We start from the raw sequence: 23,944 nt of genomic DNA, 5'->3' as shown, positions 1-23,944 counted from the left end.
GCTTCCTCGAGGCTTCGCTCTTGCCTTCGGCCAGCGACCAACGTCGCTGAAGAAAGTGAAGCTTCACCCTTCAGCCAGCGACCAATGCCGTTGCATTCCTAAGAGGCTCCGTGGTCAATCCTCATCTTCCTCATCGCGGTAGTCTTCGCTGATCTATCAACATTTGACAGACTTAAGGAGAATGAAGGGAACGCCTGTGCCATCACAGCAACAGCAATCGCAACAACAGCAGCAGCGATCTACACTTATCTTACTCATGAAGCCTCTCGTTTGTAAACAATTCTTTGCATCGATCCAAGATTGGTATCCTTGTCAGGAGCACCATCTTGCAGGGGCATGATAGAAGATAAGATTTTCCTAACTATATGAGGAAATTTCTCTATTCTGTTGAGGAAAATCCTCTATTCTGTTAGGGAAATCCTTCCTCCTAATTTGTATAAATAGGAGAGGGAACATGTTAATAGATTCAAGCTAAAGCTATTTCTTCATTTCTACAATAAAGCTTCTTCAATCATTGTTCTTATCTTCTATTATTTCTATCATACCCGAGCATCAAGGTTATTTCCGGTGTTTCAATCCATCGAGAAATATGTTATTAGTGGCTTTGAAGTCCGTGAGGATTCCGAGGACGGAGCTGCCATATGTTACAGAGGAAGCTATTTCTGCAACGAGAATCCGAGCTGAATTCCCTGCACCGAAATGTTGACAGATGCTTCGGTTTGGATGCGTATAATTAAAATTATAGACAATACTTTGGGTGAAAGGGAAGAGATGAAGAGCAGATAAAGAGCCAAAATCATCCCCACTGTAGCTACAGGAAGCCATGGCTCCACGGGGGATGTACTGACATTAATACCATGGTCATCACTGATGCGGACGCCATTCGAGCCAACTTGCACCTCTCTGGGTCCCTCTGTCGAGTTCACCTCACCTCTCCCCAACGCATGAAACCCTAAAGAAGAGTGAGAGATCTATCCACCTCGCTTTCCTTGAATGTTCTTCCCGGTGGATTCCCACAACCACAGGGGTTGACCACACCATCCGCCTCCATGAACAGCCATCGGGGTTAAGCACGTTTCCTGGAGACCGCACAGGAGCTCCAACTGCAACAAGACTTTTGACTGCATTATGTCTACATAACACCTTCCTTCCTCTCAGGATCGTCATATAGAGCTTATCCTCTGCTTGTCTCCCTTGGAACTGCCGGAGTTATGGAATGGAGCTGCATCGAAGACGCCATGAGCGACGGTGAAAAGCGCCCTGAGGTGCCGTCACCTGTGGCCGATCCCATCAGGCGGATGGGGAGCGGCGTCAGCATCGTCCTCGACTCAACCCCGGAGGTCGGGATCGAGGCCGAGTCCGGTCGGAGGCTGCCCTCCTCCAGGTACAAGGGCGTCGTCCCCCAGCCCAACGGCCGATGGGGCGCCCAGATCTACGAGAGGCACCAGCGGGTGTGGCTCGGGACGTTCGGGGATGAAGCCGAGGCCGCGCGCGTCTACGACGTCGCCGCACAGCGATTCCGTGGCCGCGACGCCGTCACCAACTTCAAGCCCCTGTCCGAGTCCGACGACGAAGACTCCATGGTGCTATTCTTCCTCGCAGCGCACTCCAAAGCCGAGATCGTCGACATGCTGCGTAAGCACACATACCACGACGAGCTCCAGCAGAGCAAGCGCTTCCACGCCGCAGGCCACGGCATGGGCTTCGGCAGGAAGAGGATGCCGAGCTATTACGGATCCGTTCGCGAGCTGCTCTTCGACAAGGTGGTCACGCCGAGCGACGTCGGGAAGCTTAATCGGCTGGTGATCCCGAAGCAGCACGCCGAGAAACACTTCCCGTTGAAGGCCGGCACGGCCGCGGCATGCGAGGGCGTGCTGCTGAACTTTGAGGACGCCACCGGGAAGATGTGGAGGTTTCGGTACTCATACTGGAACAGCAGCCAGAGCTACGTGATAACCAAAGGGTGGATCCGGTTCGTGAAGGAGAAGAGCCTCAAGGCCGGCGATGCCGTTAGCTTCTGGCGATCGATGGGGCCAGAGAAACATTTGTTCATCGACAGGAAGCCGAGGCCTGAGAACACCAGTTGCACTACAAAGCCAGTGAGGCCTGCTCATGCTTTCAGGCTGTTTGGTGTCACCATATCAGAGTTGCCCGCGAGTGGTGGCATTGGGAAGACGGCAGCAGAGATGGAATAATTTCCACAGTCATTCTTCTTCAAGTAACAACGTATTAGCGATTTGTAGTCCTTAATTAGCTCCTACATACTCCTTTTTCCTGTCTCTTCTAATCTCTCCTTCCTTCCTCCCACGTAGTACAAGAAATTGTACACGTTCCATAAATGAGGAGCTATACATTCTTGAATGAAGTTGTCTTTACTCATCTCTCCTGCTTTGTTTGCTACTTCCTTGATGAGTGATAACTTTCAAATCAAAATGGGGGCTTCGTTTTGATGGAGTTCATAACTTTCGAATCAAAATGGGGGCTTCATTTTGACTTCCTTGATGAGTAATAACTTTCAAGTCTGAGCTGAAGAAACGTCGCGTCGATCGACGAAAGCAATGATTTAAACGGTGTTCAATCGAATCGAACATAATTTCTCTTGTTCTCGATCATTTTAGCCTAAAACATCTATGCTCGTGTTATAGAAGTACAGGGAGCTCACCTTTTCTCTTGAAGGAATCCATGGAAAGAGTATCTTCCTCATCCCCCATTACTGCACTTGCAATGAAATGCTTCTTAGCATGTACCGAGGCAAACTTTGTTCAAGAATAATCCTGCTGGAAGGATAATTATCAAAGATAGGAGAAGCTTTAGATACCACATAATTCTGAATCTTTCCCTATCATTGCAAAACCTTCAATTTATCTTTCATTCCTCAGCAACTGAAGCTTCTGAAGCTGTCTTCTTTCCTTCCTTCTGCGTCACAAAATACGTACATTATTCATGTACAGAATGTGGATTAGGTCAGGAAACGGAGACCCAAGCGAGGGTAGCGTCCACCGCAACATGAATCTGCCGATCGATTGGGTAGATGTCAAGTCAAAGCCCCCGTTATTTTATGTGTTCCTCTAACAATTTGCCCCGTGTTTCAATTCTGCCTTGTGGTTCCTTCCATTGAAGGTCCCTCCAAAGTGGCTGCTCACATTGTGAACTACAGTTTAGCACGCAACGAATGACCATGTCATTCATTACACATCCCAAGCTGCAGAAACACCATATTAAACTATGCAAGTTGAGGCGTCGCTTTGCAAGATTAGACAACCTTTGTGGCCTCTTGGAAAGTGGTCAAATCTCGAAGCTCACGCTTTGGGCCACCTTATTCACCAGCAACCCATGGGATCACATGTCGACCTTCCGCTGCAGATACGTCGGATGTGTATGATACATGGGATATGAGAAGCAACGACCCGTGCCGAGTTGAGCATCAGCAGGCTCAAAAAGAAAGCCTTCGTTCTCGTGGGCGTCAACAAGACACGTAGATGTATCCATCACACCTCGTTCAGCTATATATTTAAGCAGCTTCCACTCCCATATGGCAAGCCAAGGCGTGACGTACGTCGGCCAGCAAACGCCATTAACCGACGGGGGTCTTGAAAGGCCACGAAGAGGGGATGTGATTGGCGTGCTGCGGTTTGGGGGAATCAATTTGCTCACTGTGGATCTTCCATGCTCCTTGGCGAGCTCAACTTGGTAAGCTTTGCCAAACGAAATATTACGGGGAGGGTACCAACTTGTGCTTTGGATTTGCTTGTCCAGCTCGAAAGCTGAATCTGGTTTTGGCCAAGTTGCAGAAACCATGAGCGACGTCCACCTTTCCGTGCTGGTTTTGGAGCCTCCAAAGAGGATTTCGACTTCCACAGTCCACCTCTGCTTGCTCATCACCACAGGAGAGACCCACCAACAAAGATAGGCTGCAGTTGTAGGCAAAGCAAAATGGATTGGGTGCTTTAACTTACTGCCTTTCCCTTCACCACCGGTCTGTGATAGGAAATCGTATGGACAAATAGGATGAGATATAATCGTTTCCACATATGTACAGCAATGTACCTCTCAGAATCTATCAACAGTCGCAAAGAGAGACGCCAATCAAGTTGGAAATGTATGAGAATCTGGCGTGGCACTTTCCACAGCCGCGTGCACGAGCGGTACGAATTGATCTTGCACTTTGTGCGTGCGTCTCCACACGTATAAAGGACATGCAAGATATCTACTCACGCACACACGAAGGAGAATTCAAAGTGAAGTTTCACATAATGACAGTAGCACATCCTTTGTAGAGCTTGTGGTTTTATGGGATTCAAACATGGGCAGTTTCTGCAAATGGCTCGAAAGCTGCAGGCTTGTGAGTCATTATCAGTCTTGCAATCGATATCTTTCCTGGATAATGATTTATATAGGCGTAGTCTCATCCACAGATAAATCATAAAGGAATTCCAATATAATCTTCTACATTTCACATGAAGCGGATCCATCTGATCATATTTTTCTTTTCGTTTCCTCGTTGATGTGATCTCCTCGAGTGTCTCTAATAATCTTATACCAACATTATAACTCAGGCCCAAATTCCAAGCTACAGTATTAATCACAAGTTGTTTTCTAAACATCACAGTATTAATCATTAATACGTAACATTAACCGTTCTCATTAAGTTTCTCATCTATTATCATTAATTTTTTATTTATTATGATCTAAATATTTTGATTTTTCATTCATTATGAATATAACAGTTATTATTAATTTTTTTATTCATTATCATTAAAAATTTTCAAACATTATAAACTTAATTAATTCTTGAATATTACAAAGTTAATGGTAATAAATGGGAGAACGTCTATATAAATGAGGTTTTTGATCTCTACGCTCTATCTTTATCAAATCTTAAGGATTTTTTACACGATTTAAAGCGAGAGAAATGTCAAAATACTAAGAGAAATCATTACTAAAATTCTCTACAATAATAGCTAGAGGTACATAATTTTTATTTTCGTATTAATTTCCTTGTGTTTTTATAATGGTGATTTAGAAACACATTTTGATCTTAAATTTTCTAATAGTTCATTAGAGCTGTGATTAACCTTAAATGTGAAAGAAGTTTTCATTTTTATACCATAAATATGGCTTAATTTTGGTTTTTCTTTCAAAACATTTTGATACATTGCTATTGAAATTCATGAGGATATAAGATTTTCAATATTTTTAGTGAAATGAAACATTCATTATCAATAGAATGCTCATATTCTATATGAATATTTGGTTATATTAATTCATGCTTATGAGCCAAATTTTATATATTCAAAATGGCTAGAGTGGTATATATAATCTTAATTAATTTGGGATTAGCCATAGCATCCTTAATTAATTAAAATTATATATAAAGTTAAAATAAGGATCTTTAATATAATAATTAGATATAATATTATGATTGATTATATTTAATATAATAGTTATTATCTTATATGATCTTTTATTATATTTATATAATTAATTAGGATAAAATATCATATTATTTTCATAATTTACCCACAGGGATTATGAATTGAAATATAATTTGATAGTTTTATCATAAAGATCATTTACATCTATTTGAATTAAAATTTTAACCCATGAGATTCATTTTTTTTACATGTTTCACATTGTTAAAACATGCAATTTAGACTATTAAACCTTAAATTTTGACATAAGCATTTTGGATTTTATATAATTTCTTAAATTATTAATTTCTTTGACATCTGATGTGACATTCCCAAACTTAGGAGCGATAACCATAAGATATAGAATAAGAGGATTCTCCTCCATTTAGAATAGATGGATATTGATTATACTATTAGGAAAGATAAACCACCTGTAGTCACTAATATCAGTACTCTAGTTAAGATCGTGTTATATAAGCAGTGAGAGCAATCCAATCGGCTCAGCGTGATATTTATCAAGACTAAGATAACTGCCAGCATACATAGTTTTATTGACCGACGTGAAAATATTTGAAACTTGCTAAAAGCTATTGAGCAATTTGTCACTTTGGAAAAGGCATTAGCAAGTACCCTAACAATGAAATTTTCCATCCCTCAAACTCACCAATATAAAGAGTGTGTATGAGAATATAATGTAAATATGAGATATTGCAGCTTAACTTAAGAAACTCGAGGTTAATATGTTAGAATCTTTTATAATACACTATATTCTGAACACCCTTCCACATCAATACAAACTTTTTAAGATATCATACAACACATATAAGGACAAATGATCAATCAATGAATTAATGACTGTGTATTTAAGAAGAAGAAAGGTTAGTAACGAAGTTGAGTGAAAGTGCATTGGTGGTAACCACTCGTGAGAGGAATAAAACTGATAAAAATCAAGTCAATCAGAAAGCTAATCAGTAGAGAAACCACCCCAAGCTGATATTAAGAGGAAGCAAAATGTTTCTTTTATAAAAAGATATCAGAGTAATCAAGATATCAACCATTGGAGAGCTGCAAAGAAAGTGATGAAGTATATTCAAGAAACCAAAAATTACATGCTTATGTATAGACATATAGATAATCTGGATGTGATTGATTAGTCAGATTCAAACTTCGTCGGCTATGTTGATTCTTGTAAATCAACATCAAGATACATTTTTATGATGACTAGTGGAGTTATTTCTTAGAGAAGTGTCAAGCAAACATTGACTGCTACTTCTACCATAGAAGTTGAGTTTGCCTTTGGTTTTGAGGCTACTTCACATGGTGTATGGCTTAAAAAGTTTCATTTCTGGGCTTAGAATCATGAATTTTATTTCTAGGCCATTAATAATTTTCTACAACAATTCAACTACTATCTTTATAATTAAAAATAATAAAAGTGAAAGTCGAAGTAAACATATCGACATTAAGTATTTATTTAGTCATAAGAAGATATGTAAAAGAAAAGAAAATGGTCATTGAGCATATTAGCACTAAATTAATTATTGTTGATCCTTTGACTAAAGGCATACCACCTCTGAAATTCAAGGATCATGTAGAGAAAATAGGACTTGGTTCCACTTTGTAATTATATTGAAACTTTTATATATTATGATATTTTCTCATTCATGTGCATATTAATTTAAGAAAATATATTTGTTTTGGAATAAGAATAAACATATGGTTTATTCATTAAGTAATATTATCATATTAAAATTAATTCTTAAGTAACTAAATACATCGTGATATATTATGATAATACTCGCTCTTAAAAAACTTATTGATATGATTCATGTATTTGTTTCTTAAGAAAATTATTTGATAAGATTAATTCGAGTTATTAAGTTAAACATATGGATCAGGAGAATGCAATTATATATTTTGAATTTTCATGCATTATGAATGTAATCGTTATTATTAAATTTTTTATTTAGTATTATTAAATTTTTTTATTATGATCCAAACGTTATAAACTTGAATTAATTTTTGAACGTTACAAAGTTGATAATAATAAATGTTCTTGATGGGAGAACGTCTATATGAATAAGATTTTTGATCTAAAGGTTCTATTATCTCTCTAAGTCTTAAAGATTTTCTATGTCATCTAAAGCGAGAGTTCGAAACCTAGAACTGTCAAAATATTAAAAGAAATCAATGTTAAAATTCTTGATAATAATGACTAGAGATACATAATTTTCTTGTGTTTGGTTTAGAAACATATTTTGATCTTAAAATTTTTAATATAATATACATAATCGAGGACTACTATGGGAAACACATGTCACATAATTAGCCTGATTGTGAGAGATCATACATTAACACGAAAAAATTAAAACAAATGAAAAGAAAAGAGAAACTTTTTGCATATGAACATTGTAAGAGTACATTTAAATGTTTGAATTCCCATTGTTATGTTCCAATGTGATGGAAGGCGAATTAAACTTTAGAAAGAACCAAGATTTTGATTAGGACTATAAATCCCAATAATCTTATTTTTCCCTCTGTGAATTATTAAATCCTACCACATTGCAACCGTTTGGCAACAACTGACTCTTCCAAGTTCACCGATACCAGAACTCAGGGAACAGAACAGAAAGGACATGGATTCTTCAGTGTCCAAAGCCATGTTGTTTCCACCAGCGAATCAATCAAGAGTTTCTGCACCCCCAACCAAGAACACAATCAGCTGGTGAGTGGTGATCCAAACCCTATCACCACAATCCATAAAAGCTTCGCGAGTTTCAGTAAAATTATTATTATTATTATTTGTTTTTGTGTTTATAATTTAATCTCATTCGGTTGAACTTTAAGAAACGCATTTTATGATAGAATATTGAAGATACTAACCAAGGGTTTAGCGCTGCTTTAGGTTTCGTGTTTGCTGATGTAGCCGGTGGGACCTGCCAATCGCCGGGTGCCACACATAGCATCTCATAAAGATAACAAAAGAAAAGCTCGTCCGACAAAGAATCTTAGTATCCCAGTGCTGCTGGATCACGTAGTTCCCGTCTGTACCACTAGATTACGTCACTCTCATTTGCAAATCCACATCAAGGAAGAAGACAGGTAGCTACGAACAGACTTGAGACTGCGTTCAAACACTTATTATTACCTGCTTCCAGAGCATATGCTGCATGGACTTCAAGACTCATAAATCAAACTCGAGTTCAGTGACGAGATGACACACAGAACAGGGACGGACTTATTTAGATACCATAGTAACAAAACTACCAATCCACTTGCGGCAGACCGATCGGATCATGATGCCCTGGTCGCCTTGGTGTCAGCTTGTGCCATCGCATCGATGATCACGATACCAGAGGTCGGTGGCTGACACTGAGGAGTCGATGCGAGGGAGGGAGTGGCCTGAGAGTGGTACATCTGAGGGCGGCTTTGGTCGGCAGCAAATTCATAGCCGTGGTTGGCCACCGTCGCAGGGGACTGAGAGACATGGTGGTGCTGCACCACACGATACCCCATTCCGGCGTACGAGTGGGGTTGGTCGGCCGCCATGTGAATCAGCTGTGGTTGCAGTGCAGCGGTGCGATACAGACTCGCCGGCAGTTCGGGCTTTGCGGGGACTTGAGGGACCGCCATGGGAGGTTTTGCTGCTGATGTTAGGGAATTGGGATCAACCATACCGGGCTGCACAGCCGCCAAATTGTATGATGGAGTCGGCTGAACGGGGTAGTAGTACAGGGGAATCTGGGGATCGTGCGGGTGAGCTTGAGGCGATTGCTGGATCGTGTGGGCGGCTATTGGTAAGTACGACGGAACGGGGATGACACCGCCGGCGGAAGGGTGGTGGATGTAATGGGGATTCCCCGGAATATACTGCTGCTGCAGCTGTAGCTGGGGGTAGAGTTGTTGCTGCTGAAACCGCTCCGGCTGCATCGAGGGCAATCGGTAGCTGGCAGCATTGGTGGCCGGAATTGGAACGCCATAGCTTGGATCCGAGAAGACCGAGAGTTCTCTTTTTTGATCAGACGTCGCATTCAAGTACATCGCTCTAGATAATGAGATCAAAGTAAAGTCGCCTTTCTTTTAGGCATAAACGTACTCAAAAGTGAATTTTTTTATCCGGAGGTTAGGGAAAGAAGCGATACCTTGAAACAGGATCGGAGATGGAAACGTCGATCTCGGTTGGTTTCGGAGGCTGCCGTTGCGGTTTCCAGATGGCGCCACGGTCCGACTTCTCGTCGTCAGAGGCGGAACTTATCCTACGGTATTCGGTGGGGGAGGTGGAGGCGGAGGAAGCAGAGAAGGGGATCAATGGATGGAGTTGCAGTTGGGGTGCGTAAGATGGCTCCTTGAAGTCGTCTTGCAGCCTCTGTCCGCCGGTAGCTACGGAAGCGGAGAGGTTAATGTGGGCGAAGTGGTCATCGAGGCCCGCGATCCCGGGATCGCATAGGCGGTCATCGGGACGGACGCGGATGGGCGGGAGATTGGACAGAGAAGGAGCGGAGGAGGCCGATCCAAAGGAGGAAGTCGAGTCGAGCATCGGCGAGTCTGGGACCGAGTATAGATCGTGGCCGTGGCGGGCGAGCTTGCCGGACGAGTCCGGGCTCGGGAGTGCAAGCTGATCCGGTGGATCCGAGTGGGCGCCGCAGGCGGCGATGGCTGCGCCGCTACGGGAATGCACAGAGGAGCCTTCCTCCAGACCGAGGAGGCAGTTAACGGAGGCGGAGTCGGAGGAGAGGCCGCGGGGCAGGCCGTCAACCTCCATCCCTCCCATGACGCTATTGAGCGCGTCCACGAACCAAGTCTCCGACTTGGAGTCATCCAGCAGCGTCCCGATCGAGGACGCAGGTGACATCTCAGGCTTGGAAGGGAACAGGAACAGCCGGAGGCGGGAGGAGCCGGATGAACATCCGCCCCCAGCGCCGGCTGAGGACGTGGCCAGGACGCGGTCGTACTCGTCGATCATGTTGTCGAGGTCCTCGTCAGTGGCGACGGAGATGAGGGAGTCGAGGTCCTCGCTGGGAAGCTGGTACTTGAGGGAAAAGGTTCGACCGCCGAGGAGGGTCCGTGAGAGCTTGGCGCAGATGTCAGCGAGGGCGGAGTGACGGTCGACGACGACGATGCGGGTCTCGCCGCCGAGGTAGCAGAGGGACTTCTCGGTGGGCCGGGGGACGATGCGGCCGCCATAGCTGCACATCAAGCGGAGGCGGCCTGCGGAGGAGAAGGGGGGCTCGTCGCAAGAGTCGAGCGAGTCCGCGTATCCGAGGCCGCCTCCTTCACCAGCGGAAGCCTCGGTTTCCGCCATGGAATCGAGCCAACCGGAGCGGCAGATGGATCCAAAGCGGAGCGGGGTTTGGGTCGTGGAAGGAGGAAAAGCTAAGCTGGGTTATGTAATCTCGTCTTATTTTCTTTCCTACGTGTCCGCGCCTCAGAAAAAGAAATTTTACTATCATATATATATATATATATATATATATATATATATATATATATAGAGAGAGAGAGAGAGAGAGAGAGAGGACGAGGTTTCTGGGCCCGTTCGCCATGGATGCGGAAGCAGAGAACTTCTCCTATACAATGGAGGCTGAAATATACATCACAAAATATCATACAAGCATCGAAATCCACGTATTTTCACGTAGGTGCAGATTAAGAACATCTTGGGCTTGCAAAAGTAAGCACACAGATAAAGAGCTTAAAATTAAAGCATCCATGTTCATGCACATGAATTACCGCAGAGATGTAAGCTAGCAGTGTACCATCATCATGTGTCATTTGTCCTATATATTACTATTACGATGAAAGCTTTATTGTTCCACGAAGATCATCACCCATCGGTTCTTGCTAGATCCGAAGACACACGGCCGAACTCATTCAGCCATGTCACCTATACATCATCTCTGGTCATCCCTGCAGCCGAGCTTGGATCTTTTCTGAGCATCTTATTCCCTCTGAGATCCGAGTACACATGCATGAGAAAAGGTGTGGGATGTGTTCCCTGTTACGGTCGTCTGGAGCAAGCTCCGAGACTTTGCTTGCATCTGCTCGTTCTGTAGCCAAAGCAAATCGTTCTGGATCTTGTGAGGCATGTCAGCTTTACGTCTATCCATTGCTTGGGACTATAATGAGAGTCATGTGTGGCAAGCAAAGTGACAACCGTATCCTTTTCTATACATCTGTCTAACTCCTTTCTCTTCTCTAAAGAAAGAACAATGAGAGGTATACGTATATGAGAATGACATCCTTACACTCGAGGAGAGATCAAAAGGTCGAAGGTTTAAGTCGATGTTGGTAAGGGAGAATGAAACGCAGCAACCCAGGGAACTACAGAAATCAACAGCAAAGATTGCGAGCTCCAATAACACCACTCCTGTCTCATCCTCTTTCTCTCTCTAAGTTGGAAATAGGTGCAAATGCCGCGTGCCACCTGAGACTTCAGATGTCGGCAGTAGTCCTTTTTATTCTTTCTTATTATTGCAACTATTAGTTTTTTCATTAGGTTGCTGAATAACTAAGTATTTTATGTGATTCAAAGAAGTTTTGTGGAGTGTCATGTGATTCCTGTTTCAGTACAGTACTAACATAACAATTGCGTTCGAGAGGTCATAAGAGAGAAAGAAATTTGATGGGGAATAATCGATCTTTAATTACATTTGGCTTGTCTTAAAATAATTCCAACGACAGTCTTATATATATATATATATATATATATATATATATATATATATATATATATATATATATATATATATATATATTCCTAAAAGAACTTGTCCTTTATTACTCTCATCAATTATCAGAGTAATCTTAATTTTTATATTTTCGAAGAGGATGCTAATATCAATTTGTGTAACGTTACTACTCACTCTCTCTCTCTCTCCTTTCTTTGAAGGTAACTTGGGGCCATGCATGGAAGTTGAGGAAGTCAAACCCTCGAATGGGATAAATAGATAAAGGAAAGCACCATAGCCCGAGAGGGGGAGCAAGAATTCATGCGTAAAGTTGAGCAAGCATATAACACAAATGACTTAACTCTACAGTGATCAATACTTGACTACTTTATATGAGCAAAAGGCATTTCCAAATAGCAAAGTCTGGTCAGTGTTTATCTTCATGGTTTCAAACACAACCTCACGGAGGCTTGGAAGTCCAGAAACATGTTTTTCTAATCATTTAACTTCCATGGTGAGTTACTCGAGTACGATAAGAAACCAGCAAGTGGATACAGATCAGGGATCTGATGATGGCAGATCCAGAGTAGGGCAGAGTCACCTCAGGCGCCGCAGCCTCCACCGCAAGCCGCACCGCACTCGGCCGAGAACCCGTCGCCGCCGCTGTGTATGTGAGTGTTCCCTGCCGCAGAAGCTTTGCCCTTCGAGAATCCATCGGCGCAAGAGAAAATGACAGCTGAGACTGCACACAGAGTTGCGAGAACAATAGCAAACAGCAGCAGAACGCTACCACCATCACCACCACCTCCTGTTTCCATGCTCAGCCACTTCTCATCTTCGAGCAGCGCAAGAGAGGCAGGCGGACGGATATCATGATGAGCAACGCTTGGTGGTCGAGCAGAAGAAGATCGTAATCTTCCCGCGTAAGTCAAATGGACCAGAGCACAACGTATGGCCAGCTGCAATCCAAGGGGTCAATTTGGAGACACCGTGGCGAGTGCGGGAGCTGTTCGCGATCCCATCGAAGGCTCTGCCTCTAATAATGCAGATCGTGTCCACTTCCTCTTCCTTTCGATGGGCACTAAACACAGCCTCCACGGCGCCTCCAGAATCCAAACATATCTCTTCGTGTACGCTACTCGCGGCTTATTGGCGAAGACACAGGAAAGGCTGCAATCTGTATAAGCACTAAACAAAGCAAAGTTAGTAGTGCAGGATCGAAGGTTCTTTGTCTTGGAAAGGAAGGTCACTGCGAAAGAGAAGACATGAGGTAAGAGTAAAAAGAGGTTCAAAGATTCAGATTTATATGAGTTTATAGGTTTAAAATATTTTTTTTTTATTTTTTTAATATTCATCAAACCATTATAAGATTTTCTAACATGATAACAAAAATGTGCTGTTGGCCTCCAAAAAAAGTCAAACTGTTATAGCTTCAACTCCATCTCTGTCTCCAAGGGATGCTTTAATGGAACAACACGTCCATCACAGAACAAGATGCCCTCTACGTTATCCGGTTTAAATGATGCTAGTGATGCTTTATTTGGATGCCGCTTTCTTGCAATGGAGACATAGAAAGCTGGGAGTCACTGTTCATGACAAGACCGAGCCACTTGTGCTGCATGACCAGAGATGTACAGTATAGCTCGAAGGGTTCGGTTCGATTTGGTTTCTAATTTTGATTGTAGACCGACGGTTCGGTTCTAAATTGGTTAAGTATATATATAAATATATATATAAAATATATAATATAATATTTTTATTACTTGTGGTATGTATAATGGTTAAATAATTAGTTTCGAATCTAATAAATTCGGGTTTAAATCTTCATGACATTATTACTCGACAACTCCCTCTTTTCAGTCCAAACCACCCTTCTCACGATTGATTTTTACTCCTAGGGGCTTCCTCCTCTCCTTCCTTCAGTAAAGTATGATCATTGCTATTTTTTCCATTGGTCTTCCTTCGGTCGCTTTCTCTCTCGAACTTTCAATCTTACGTCAGTAGAGCTAACATATTGTATAGCATTTACTAGCGAGCCTTGCTCTACGAAAGAGAAGAGAACAATCCACCGATTCGATTACCTTTCGCCAAGCTACAACTCATTCCTATCCGTTTTAAAACTTAAAAGATAATTTTATTTATATAAAAATTATAAAAAATATACTTTTATTTAAAAAAAATATATAATTTTATTTATAACATTATAAAAAAATAAAAAAAATATAATTTTATTTATATAAAGATTATAAAAAATTGACATTTTTTTATTTTGAAAAATCGAAACTAGAGACTTTAAAACTGAAACCAATGTTTCTAAACCGTAGATCACATCATATGATTAGTAATTTAGACCGGTTAATTAGATAGGAAAAATGAGTGACCTCAAATCTTAATGGGAGCTCCATTAAGAAGACATCATTGTAGAAGACATCATAATGGACGTAGAGAGGACCTGACCGGTCCTGATATTTCTTTCTCCCGAAATGACCTTAGCGGACGTAAGAAGACATCATTGTAGAAGGATAGATGCAATAAGCAAGCATGTGGTAGTGTGCCGCCACTTTATTCCCGGTGAGGCAGCAGCAGGTCTTTCATGGAATCACGGCACATTAGAGGAAGCCCAATAAGGCCCATTTTAACTTGCTTGCAGATTCAATATCTCAACCTATAAATCAATAGAGAGCCATGCGATCTCCGGTGGAAATGTGACTCGATCACGTCCTACCACGAATTAAGACGTCGATGGCGACCACAATTAACTATGGCTCGATAGTTTCAATTTTAAATATACTCTTTATATATAAACCTTAAAAATATTCCTTAAGCTCATAAAAAATGTTTTCCAGAGTATTATTAAATTAGATTAAATTGCTGTAATTTAGTACAGCTGTCGTGGGTTGGGTCCTTCTTTTCCCTTCTTTACCTTCGACGTTTACTTTACTGGTCACTTCAGTCCACTGAACTGAGGCCGATGAGCGATGTTACAGGAGGACGACAACGATCGCTCCCGCTGCTCTTATCCATCCACATTTGCTTGGGATTCCCTTCTTTATTTTGTTTACTAGTAAATGGAATTTACCATTCTTGTTACAGGAAAAAAGTTAATGGAATGTTAGGGTTAATCGGACGGAATCGTGCCATTATTAAAGAGGAAGGAGAAGGCTAAAGGTAAAGCCAAAGGAAAGGCCCTCTTTTTTCTGGCGATCTGTCTAACTGTGGTGGTGGCAGCGGCGGGCATGGCGGGGATATCGGTCATAGTGGTTGTCGTCGTCGCTTTCCTCCACATCCTCGCCTTTGTCCTCGCCATCGGCGCCGAGATGCGCCGGAGTACCGTACGCTGCTTCTACTTCTCTTGCTCCTAGTTCTGTTTCTGTTTCTAGTTCCTCCTGGTATCTGAGGCGGGGTGGTGATGATGAAGGGCAAGGTGGTGCCGGACGAGTACGACGAGCGGACGTTCTGCGCGTACGACTCGGACGCGTCCACGGCTTACGGCCTGTCCGCGTTCGGCCTCCTGTTGCTGAGCCAGGCGGTGGTGAGCGCCGCTACCCGATGCCTTTGCTTCGGTCGGGGCCTCTCCGCCGGTGGCCCAAGGACCTGTGCCATCGCCTCGTTCGTCGTCTCCTGGTGGGTCGTCCCTCCCCCTTCTCTCTATAGCATAAAATTTTACCTTTTTGTGGCTGTTGCTCTGGAGATAAAATTTTTCACATCTGACAGTAGAATTATTCTACTCGCTAAGGTAATCGAAGTTGAAGAAGAAGAAGGTGCCTTGTGATTTCTCTAATGGTTTGGTAATAGTTTTAAAGAAGAAAAAAAGCCGAAGAACCAACTCACAAACACATGGTGTGCAGAAACCTTCACTTCGAGTGCTAATTACATATTAGCCCCTGTAATTAGTTATCTTTAGCATCCCGATCTTTATATCTTTTAAAAATTATATTGGGATCCTTATATTTATGAAAGTGAAACATTGAGATCCCTATATTGGGTTATAAAAATAATTTCACAGGGTTAAAAAGTAAATAAAATTTTTGGAGCAACGGAGTTAAATGTTTTACTTTCGTAAGTATAAAGATTTCAAAATAACTTTTGAAAGTATAAGGACCGGGATGCTAAAGATAATTAATTACAGAGGGTAATATGTAATTAGTCCCCACTTCGATGATTGTATGCAGACGCAACAAACTAGCGCTGCTTGGGCATGGTTTTATTATTTTCGTTAATGGGGTTATATGGGATCTTATTTAGTAGCTCATGTTCACTCCACAAACAAACGATGCCCAGGTTATAATAGCTTCCTTGAAAGTCAAGCAGCAGTAATTAATGGTTCTGTTGGTAGTATCTTCAATCAAAATCAAGTGATTTATGTAGGATTTGTAAGCAGAATCCCACAACTACATCCAATGATATACATATCCAATATCAAATTCTAATAACTGAGTTTGGTATCAGATAGCTGTTACATAATATTGTAGTGAATCAGTTGGCACATTTAAGTTTATTATTCCTTAATTAGATAGCCAAACAAAATAAATTTGTGAGATAGTGTAAAATACATCTAGTTAGTATATAAGATATATGTATAAAAAACATCGTATTAAGTGGAAGATGGGAAAAAAAAATCTTTCTTTGCATCCTTGATTGCAATATCAAGCTTTTGTGTTAGTTTATGGGCATTTTACTAGATATCATTTTCTGTATGTTTCCCTTGATATAATGATTTATATTTTTAGCTTCATAGAGTAAATCAGAACATTTTGTGTTGTTACTATAACAAGAAAGGTGTTACATGTATGTCTTGCAAGCCCCATTAAAATTTTACTGCTTTGAGGTAATCATAGATAAACTTCTCTAATCACAGCTATCAATTGACAAGTGGTATATACACACGTTTGCGAGATTTGTCGATGGTGTTTACTACATTTAATTAGACATGGATGGATGTCTTTTGGTCACGAATAGATGTGTCCATGCAACCTCACAGAAATTGTAAATCAAAATAAAATCAAACCTGTGCATTTGGTTACATTTTCCATTTTTTTTAATCCTGTCAAAAGAGAAACCAAACCTAAGAAATTATACAACTTTCTGCTCGACTTTAATTTGGGGCTAAGAAGCTGCCAGAACAGACATGAGTTAAATTTTATGCAATCATTTATAAAACACTCCTTGACGGCACCAATTTATTAAATTTTATGCTTACAAATATTATGTTGTATGCTCATAATTTGAATGGGATGTCTTTGGTTTGGTTTCTGTATGATTTTTTTTCCTGTAGTCACTTGCTTGTGTGACTTTGGAGCTTTTTATATAATAAGTTTCTGTCTAGTTTGGGTTCTTGAAGTCAAGGCAATCTGATTCATGCTCTTCCATATTTAAAAACTACCATGTGATATTGTTGTATTAATCACAACCAATATCTTAATTTTCTGGGATAACTACAGATTGCCCCCTGTAGTTAGCTGTCTTTAACATTCCGGTCCCTATACTTTAAAAAGTTGCATTAGCATCCTTGTAGTTATGAAAGTGAAACGATTTCGTCCATTTACCCTAACAACATCAGTTTTTATCGACGAAAATATAAAAATAAAGGGTAAACAAGTAATTTTAAGTTTGATGATGGACGGTGTTGATGGTAGGATGGTGACGGACGATGGCGTTGCTGGCGTCGGTGGTGGCGGACCCCTCCCCCTCCACCCCCCCCTCGTCCCCGACGTCGAGCAGTCGCCACCCTCCGCTTCCTCGACCACTTCCTCGTTGCTACCCCTCTGCCTCCCCCCTCGTCCTCCCCTTCTTCTCCACCTTGCCCTTGGCATCGTGCACGTTCGCCACCTTTCCTGCTACCATCCTGTTCATAGCTTCGACCTGAGAAGATGAAGAAGGTGTCATCTCTCTCGGAGCTCAGTTTCGCCGATAAAAAGTCACCTACCCTCCTCTCCAACTTCTTCATCGACATGAGCCACCACTTTGTCGTCGACTTCAGCACTCCCCGCGTCCTGTTGAAGTTCTCCACCAACCATCGCTTCAATGAGTTCTTCGCCTACTTGGACATCTTAAGCGTTGACTTCCGGATGATCGATGAGCAAGAACTTGAAACGCGAGGAGTTGAGGTTGGTCCCCGACCTGATCACCCTGTTTGGCGAAAGCCTCGACAACTTCCAGGCGATATACATCAACACCATCAGATTTGACACCACTAGCAGCAGCTTCCCCGACGAGTACCTCGCCAGCGGCGACACGATCTCCTTGAATAGCGCCAAATTGTGCTGCAGTAGGTTTAGTTGCGTCTCCCTTGAATCTACTGAGTGCCGATCGTGTTGATGTAGATGTCCAAGTTTTGCCGTCACTGTGTAGTCCAGAGATGCTAGGATCCATGTGCGCGGGAGAAAGGCTGTGGTGTGCTGTAGGTCCAGCATCCCCCCTGTAGCTTGTCGGGTTTGACATCCACAAGCACCAGCTCGTTCGCCAGGATCGTCTGGGCAATGGCCATGCCCACGTACTCAACATCGATCACGGATGTCTGACGTTGAGTGAGAGACAGCGACATCGCCTGCTAGATGGGGCAAAATAGGGTCTTGTGTATGTCATCAGTGAAGCTGAGCTCCGAGAGAGATGACACCTTCTTTATCTTCTTAGGATGAAGCTATGAATAGGATGGTAGCAGGAAAGGTGGCGGACATGCTCGACGTCGGGGGTGAGGGGGGAGAAGGAGAAGGGGAGGATGAGGGGGAAGGCAGAGGGGGTAGCGATGAGGAAGTGATTGAAGAGACGGAGGGCAGTGATCGCTTGATGCTGGGGACGAGGGGGGAGGGGAAGGGATCCGCCACCACCGACGCCAATGATGCTGTCGTTTGCCACCACCGATGCTAGCGACGTTGCCATTCGCTATCGACGTCGTCCACCATCGAACGTAAAACTACTTTTTTACCCTTTATTTTCATGTTTTCGTCGATAAAAACTGACGTTGTTAAGGTAAATAAACCTAATCGTTTCATTTTCGTAACTACAGGGTTGTCAATGCAACTTTTTAAAGTATAAGGACCGAGACGCTAAAGGTAGCTAATTACATGGGGCAATCTGTAGTTAGCCCTAATTTTCTTTTGCATTCCAGAGCTACCATGTGAGATTGTTGTATTGATCATTCCAACCAACATATCATAATTTTTTGTTGTACACAAAGTATACACGAATCTTGTTTTCATATATCCTTAATCACTTGCAAGCCCATCATGAGGCAATAGATAGTTTGATCCAACGCATCGGGTTAGGTTTGCCAAAAACTATATGGGTCTTGATGGTATTTTAGTTAATTATTCTTTATCGCATCTTCTCAAGGTTAAGCAATTCACATGTTAGAGCTTAGTCAATCTATATTGACTCGACTTCAACCTAGCTTGTATATATCGATTACATCACATAATTTTTAAATACAACGGTATAGATATGGTTCCAGTTTAGTCCAATAGTATTTTGGCATATTTACATGTGGAGTAGAAGTGAATAAATGTTATCTCAAAAAGACTAGCTATCCAGATTCTCAAACGTCATCAATGTGTAGATGGACAAAACGAGGGTCAAGTGTATTAGAATAAAAAAAGACTCTGATGTTCCAACTCGAAAGGTTTGGGTGCACTACATCATGCAGATGTCATGGTGTGCCAGTATATATTGTTTTTGTTTTAATCATCAGTTGGAGCAAATTAATTGCTTCATGATTTGAAATGAGTATCTCTACTGTACATGTAGCATGAGCTGCAATTGAAGGATGCAATGAGTATGAGCACACCTCATAGTTCATGGCATTGATTGTACATGTGAGACATGTTCTGTTTGAAGAAATCGTGATTTCATGATTTAAGTATCATATCCTGTCATGTTGATTAAGTTTTACATATATAGGTGTATCATGGCTCACATTATTAGCCTCTGTATTAAATTCTGTTGACCCTCAGGATATGTTTTCTGGTGGCGGAAGTTTGCCTGTTGGCAGGATCTGCAAGGAATGCATACCATACTAAGTATGTGGGTTACTTTGCCAAGAAGGACTTGTCGTCCTGCACAGCGCTCCGTAAGGGGGTTTTCGCAGCAGGAGCTACCTTCGTGCTGCTTTCGATGATATCCTCACTTCTTTACTATTGGAGCTACTCCAAGGCTGACATGGGCGGATGGGTGAAGCACCAAAACGAAGGCGGTGTGGGGATGGCAGAATTTGGTCCTGAGAAGAGAGGGCTTGGAAACACAAATGGTTGAAGGTTTCGTCTCTCATTGTGTAATTCTGTCTTCGTATATCCTTGTCTTCTAAGGAACCATAGTTTGTTGGATTTGGGATAAGAGTAAGAGAAGGGGTTTAACACTTCAGTTTGTCTTCTAAAGGTTCTCAATAGTTTCTATGAAAGTTTTGCAGGTCATGTAGTCCCAGCCATCTCTGACATAAGCGCCAAGACTTGCGTGGGGGCTGAGGTACTATGCTCAAAGTCCAAGTCCAATAACGTGACTCGTCACGGTATCCTCCACGAGCAACTCATCTTGTGAGATAATGATTTAGTTGTAGACTTTATGGATAACGATAGAAGCAGGCTTGTCTTCGATGTATTTCAAGTTCGTCAAGTTCTGGACAGAGATGTCACTGTCAGCTCACGAGCACACCAACAATTCACCGCGAATGCTTGCATGCTTCTTTTGCCTCTCATCAGGTTTGAACTCAACTTGTTGTAGCTCCAAAACTTAATGCCTTGTTTCTTGTTTGTATGCAGCAAATAGCTAGTAAGATTATGACGTATCTCTTGCTTCATTTCTATCCATACAACTGATCACTGGAATACAGGAACCTACATGTCCTCATGTCTCCATGTCTCTTTCAGAGGTAGATGGAACTCATCAACTTTTGTACAGTGACAGCCCTAATTTGCACTATTTTCTTAGTGTCATGCGAACTTAGCAATACCCCATGCGCTGCACATTTTTTTGTTTCCTAAGGAGACCAAAAATACATCCCCGTCCGTCCTGCATTATTTATTGCACGCTGACAGTTCACCTGTTTCTCCGTCCTTCCACTAATGTTTCTTTGATATCTTGTGCCTCACGTTGATTCGTTTTCCATCACACCAAGATTTTGATTTAGTCCTTTGGTTTGCATGTAAGTTTATCTATTTGGAGTACAAAAAAACATAAATATTATACTAGTCTATCAAAAAATATTAAAATTAAGGAATTAGATTTACCATACAGTAATTAAGGATTTTCCTACAAATAATCAAAGTATTAATTACACTGCTGGAAACCTTTCCTTCATCTTCCTCTCTCATGCGTCGGCTTCCATCGCAATCCCCCTGGCCAAATCAGACACCTACTTCACGGATGCGACCAACCACCGACGCGAGCGAGGAAGACGAAGAGGTGCTTCGCGGGCTTATTGTGGCACGTCAGCTTGCTGTTGGCAGCTCTGACTTCGCCGGATAACCACTCACCACGTGGCGTTCCACCAACCCGATCCGATCCACTCCGTTCGCTCTCTCTCTCTCTCTCTAAAAATAATCGATCGAGCTGTTGGCAGCTTTGACTGCGTTCCAATCTCGTCGGCGTCGTCATCATCATCGTCATCGTCATCGACACTTCATCAGTGACCTAAACCAAACCCATGGATCGATCGCCGTCCTCCCGACATCGATGCGTGACGCGGCGGGGCCTCGCTGTTTCTCTCGTGCATGCATCAAAACGGAAAATAAATATTATATTATTGGGGATAAGGAGGAACACTAAAATTAGAAATAGCTTAAGCATTGATATCTTTTGAGGGCCACGTTTGCCTCATAAACATGTCATATTATAAAGAGGCCGATGCACGCCCCGGTAACACCAAGCAATCGAGGAAGCGAGAAGAACGGACATGGGCTCCCCTGACCTCTCCACCGTCCTTCCTCGCGTCCTCATCGTCTCCCGCCGCTGCGTCCGCAAGAACAAGTTCGTCGACTTCGTCGGTGCGCAACCCTTACCAACGATCTCACCTCTCCCCTCCCGCATCTTCTTGTGATGATTCTTCTTGATGTGTTGTTGTTGTTACACGCGTGCATGCAATCAGGGGAATACCACCTCGATCTCATAGTCGGGTACGGGGCGGTGCCGGTGATCGTCCCCCGCGTGGCCGGCGTCCATATGTTGCTCGATAGCTTCGAGCCGATCCACGGCGTGCTGCTGTGCGAAGGGGAGGACATCGACCCTTCCCACTACGAGACCGACATCTCGGGGCTGTCGCCCGAGGAGCTGGACGAGATCCGCAACCTCCACACCAGCGACACCGCCATCGACCGCGAGAAGGACTCCATCGAGCTCCGGCTCGCCAAGCTCTGCCTCGAGCGCAACATCCCCTATCTCGGCATCTGCCGCGGCTCCCAGATCCTCAACGTCGCCTGCGGCGGCACCCTGTACCAGGACGTCGAGAGGGAGCTCTCCAAGAAGGACGACGGCGGGGGCAGCACCGCCACCGTCCACATGAACTACGCCGACTACGACGGCCACCGGCACGCGGCGCGGGTGGTGGAGAACACGCCGCTGCACTCCTGGTTCCGGGAGTCGCTGGACGAGGACAAGATGGAGCTGGAGGTCAACAGCTATCACCATCAGGGGGTGAAGAGATTGGCGGAGCGGTTCGTCCCCATGGCCTTCGCCGGGGACGGATTGGTGGAAGGGTTCTACGACCCCGACGCGTACAATCCGGAAGAGGGCAAGTTCATCATGGGTTTGCAGTTCCACCCCGAACGAATGAGGCGCTCTGAATCCGACGAATTCGATTACCCAGGATGTCCCAGGGCTTACCAGGTACATCCATAGCTACGCGCATGCAACATCATCTCGATCGAGATCAAGTCTTCGTGTTCGTCTCAACATAATGGCATGGGCTTGGGATCGTGTAGGAATTTGTGAAGGCGGTGATCGCGTACCGGAGGAAGGTGAATCTGAATCGCGCACCCAAGATGGATCAGGAACTGGAGAAGAAAAGGAAGACCATCGTGAGAAGCTTCTCGATTGCCAAGAACTTGTACGACGCGAGGCTCGACATGCCACCCTCGGAGGAGCAGGATCTCGAAGCCGGAGCCGAGTTCCTTGAGGTACTTTTACCGCTCATCATCCGTCAGGAGGAGGACGAGCGTCGACCGTAACAGGCGGTGTTTTGGATCTTCTGACCTTTTGTTCTTCTCTTTTGCCATTAGTCGAACACGGCGTTGAGCATTCAGCAGGAGCAGAGGCTGAAGCAGATGGGCGCGACGGTGAGGAACGCCACGTCCTACTTGCAGAAGCTTAAGATGAACGAGGGGAGGGAGATGATGGCGAGGAACGTGATGCGGAAGATGTCGGTGGAGCAGCTGTCGGAATTGCTCTCCTTCTACCACATGATGGGGCAGATCTGCTCCGATGTGTTGGAGAGGAAGATCAAGGCCGCTTGAAGGTTGTTAACATGCCGAATTGGGTCTCCGCCACCGATCTTATTTTCCGTCTCCCTCAGATAAAATTTGTCTCCTGATGGAAACACATGGGATAGACAAAGAACACATTTCAAGATTACATCATTATTATAGAAAGGTGTAAACAGTATGGTGTCTTCTTCTTCTTCTTCTTCTTCTTCTTTCAAATGAAGGCTCTCCCCCCCAAAAAAATAAATAATGAGGAGCCCTTTATAATATTCATAATTCTTTAATGTATTGATAAAATACTAACTAATCTGAAAGATGTTGTGTTATGTGCTATTACAAGATCTAAATAACTTTAAAAATATTAAATTATTATAAAATTTATTTCTCATCTCTTCATTTTTTATCTTTAATTTTTTTTTTTATTTTTTTCCATCATTTTACATCACCTGCGATGATTAAA

At 43.1% G+C, this 23,944-nt stretch overlaps 4 protein-coding genes and 1 pseudogene across 6 annotated transcripts; 3 read left to right on the top strand and 2 right to left on the bottom strand.

The window, feature by feature from the left end:
- Positions 1-989: 989 nt before the first annotated feature.
- On the top strand, positions 990-2,379 carry LOC103991856 (AP2/ERF and B3 domain-containing protein Os05g0549800). The gene has a single exon (XM_009411399.3). It carries the CDS (start codon positions 1,212-1,214, stop codon positions 2,193-2,195), a length of 984 nt encoding a protein of 327 aa, XP_009409674.2. The 5' UTR covers positions 990-1,211; the 3' UTR covers positions 2,196-2,379.
- A 6,139-nt stretch (positions 2,380-8,518) lies between these two features.
- Positions 8,519-10,825, bottom strand: LOC103991867 (uncharacterized). The gene is made up of 2 exons (XM_009411410.3): positions 9,554-10,825; positions 8,519-9,456 (listed from the first exon to the last, which is right to left on the bottom strand). Exons 1-2 carry the CDS (start codon positions 10,711-10,713, stop codon positions 8,706-8,708), a joined length of 1,911 nt encoding a protein of 636 aa, XP_009409685.2. The 5' UTR covers positions 10,714-10,825; the 3' UTR covers positions 8,519-8,705.
- Positions 10,826-15,185: 4,360 nt separating this feature from the next.
- Positions 15,186-20,867, top strand: LOC135584766 (uncharacterized). Of its 3 annotated transcripts, XM_065136166.1 has the most exons (4): positions 15,235-15,411; positions 15,498-15,703; positions 20,029-20,328; positions 20,481-20,867. In XM_065136166.1, exons 1-3 carry the CDS (start codon positions 15,316-15,318, stop codon positions 20,324-20,326), a joined length of 600 nt encoding a protein of 199 aa, XP_064992238.1. In that variant the 5' UTR covers positions 15,235-15,315; the 3' UTR covers positions 20,327-20,328; positions 20,481-20,867. The 3 variants fall into 3 exon arrangements, with proteins under 3 accessions (XP_064992239.1, XP_064992238.1, XP_064992237.1); XM_065136167.1 differs by lacking the exons at positions 20,029-20,328; positions 20,481-20,867 and adding an exon at positions 17,716-17,968 and having other exon boundaries at positions 15,186-15,411; XM_065136165.1 differs by lacking the exon at positions 20,481-20,867 and having other exon boundaries at positions 15,236-15,411; positions 20,029-20,434.
- Positions 17,998-18,958, bottom strand: LOC135629460 (L-lactate dehydrogenase-like; annotated as a pseudogene).
- A 1,027-nt stretch (positions 20,868-21,894) lies between the features above and the next one.
- LOC103991893 (putative glutamine amidotransferase GAT1_2.1) lies at positions 21,895-23,665 on the top strand. The gene is made up of 4 exons (XM_009411437.3): positions 21,895-22,053; positions 22,155-22,891; positions 22,987-23,181; positions 23,284-23,665. Exons 1-4 carry the CDS (start codon positions 21,963-21,965, stop codon positions 23,515-23,517), a joined length of 1,257 nt encoding a protein of 418 aa, XP_009409712.2. The 5' UTR covers positions 21,895-21,962; the 3' UTR covers positions 23,518-23,665.
- Positions 23,666-23,944: the final 279 nt, after the last annotated feature.

This window comes from Musa acuminata, chromosome BXJ3-1 (assembly GCF_036884655.1).
Source record: "Musa acuminata AAA Group cultivar baxijiao chromosome BXJ3-1, Cavendish_Baxijiao_AAA, whole genome shotgun sequence".
NCBI lineage: Eukaryota > Viridiplantae > Streptophyta > Magnoliopsida > Zingiberales > Musaceae > Musa > Musa acuminata.
Note: the sequence above shows the minus strand (reverse complement) of the source record. Positions and strands in the feature narration are given on the sequence as shown.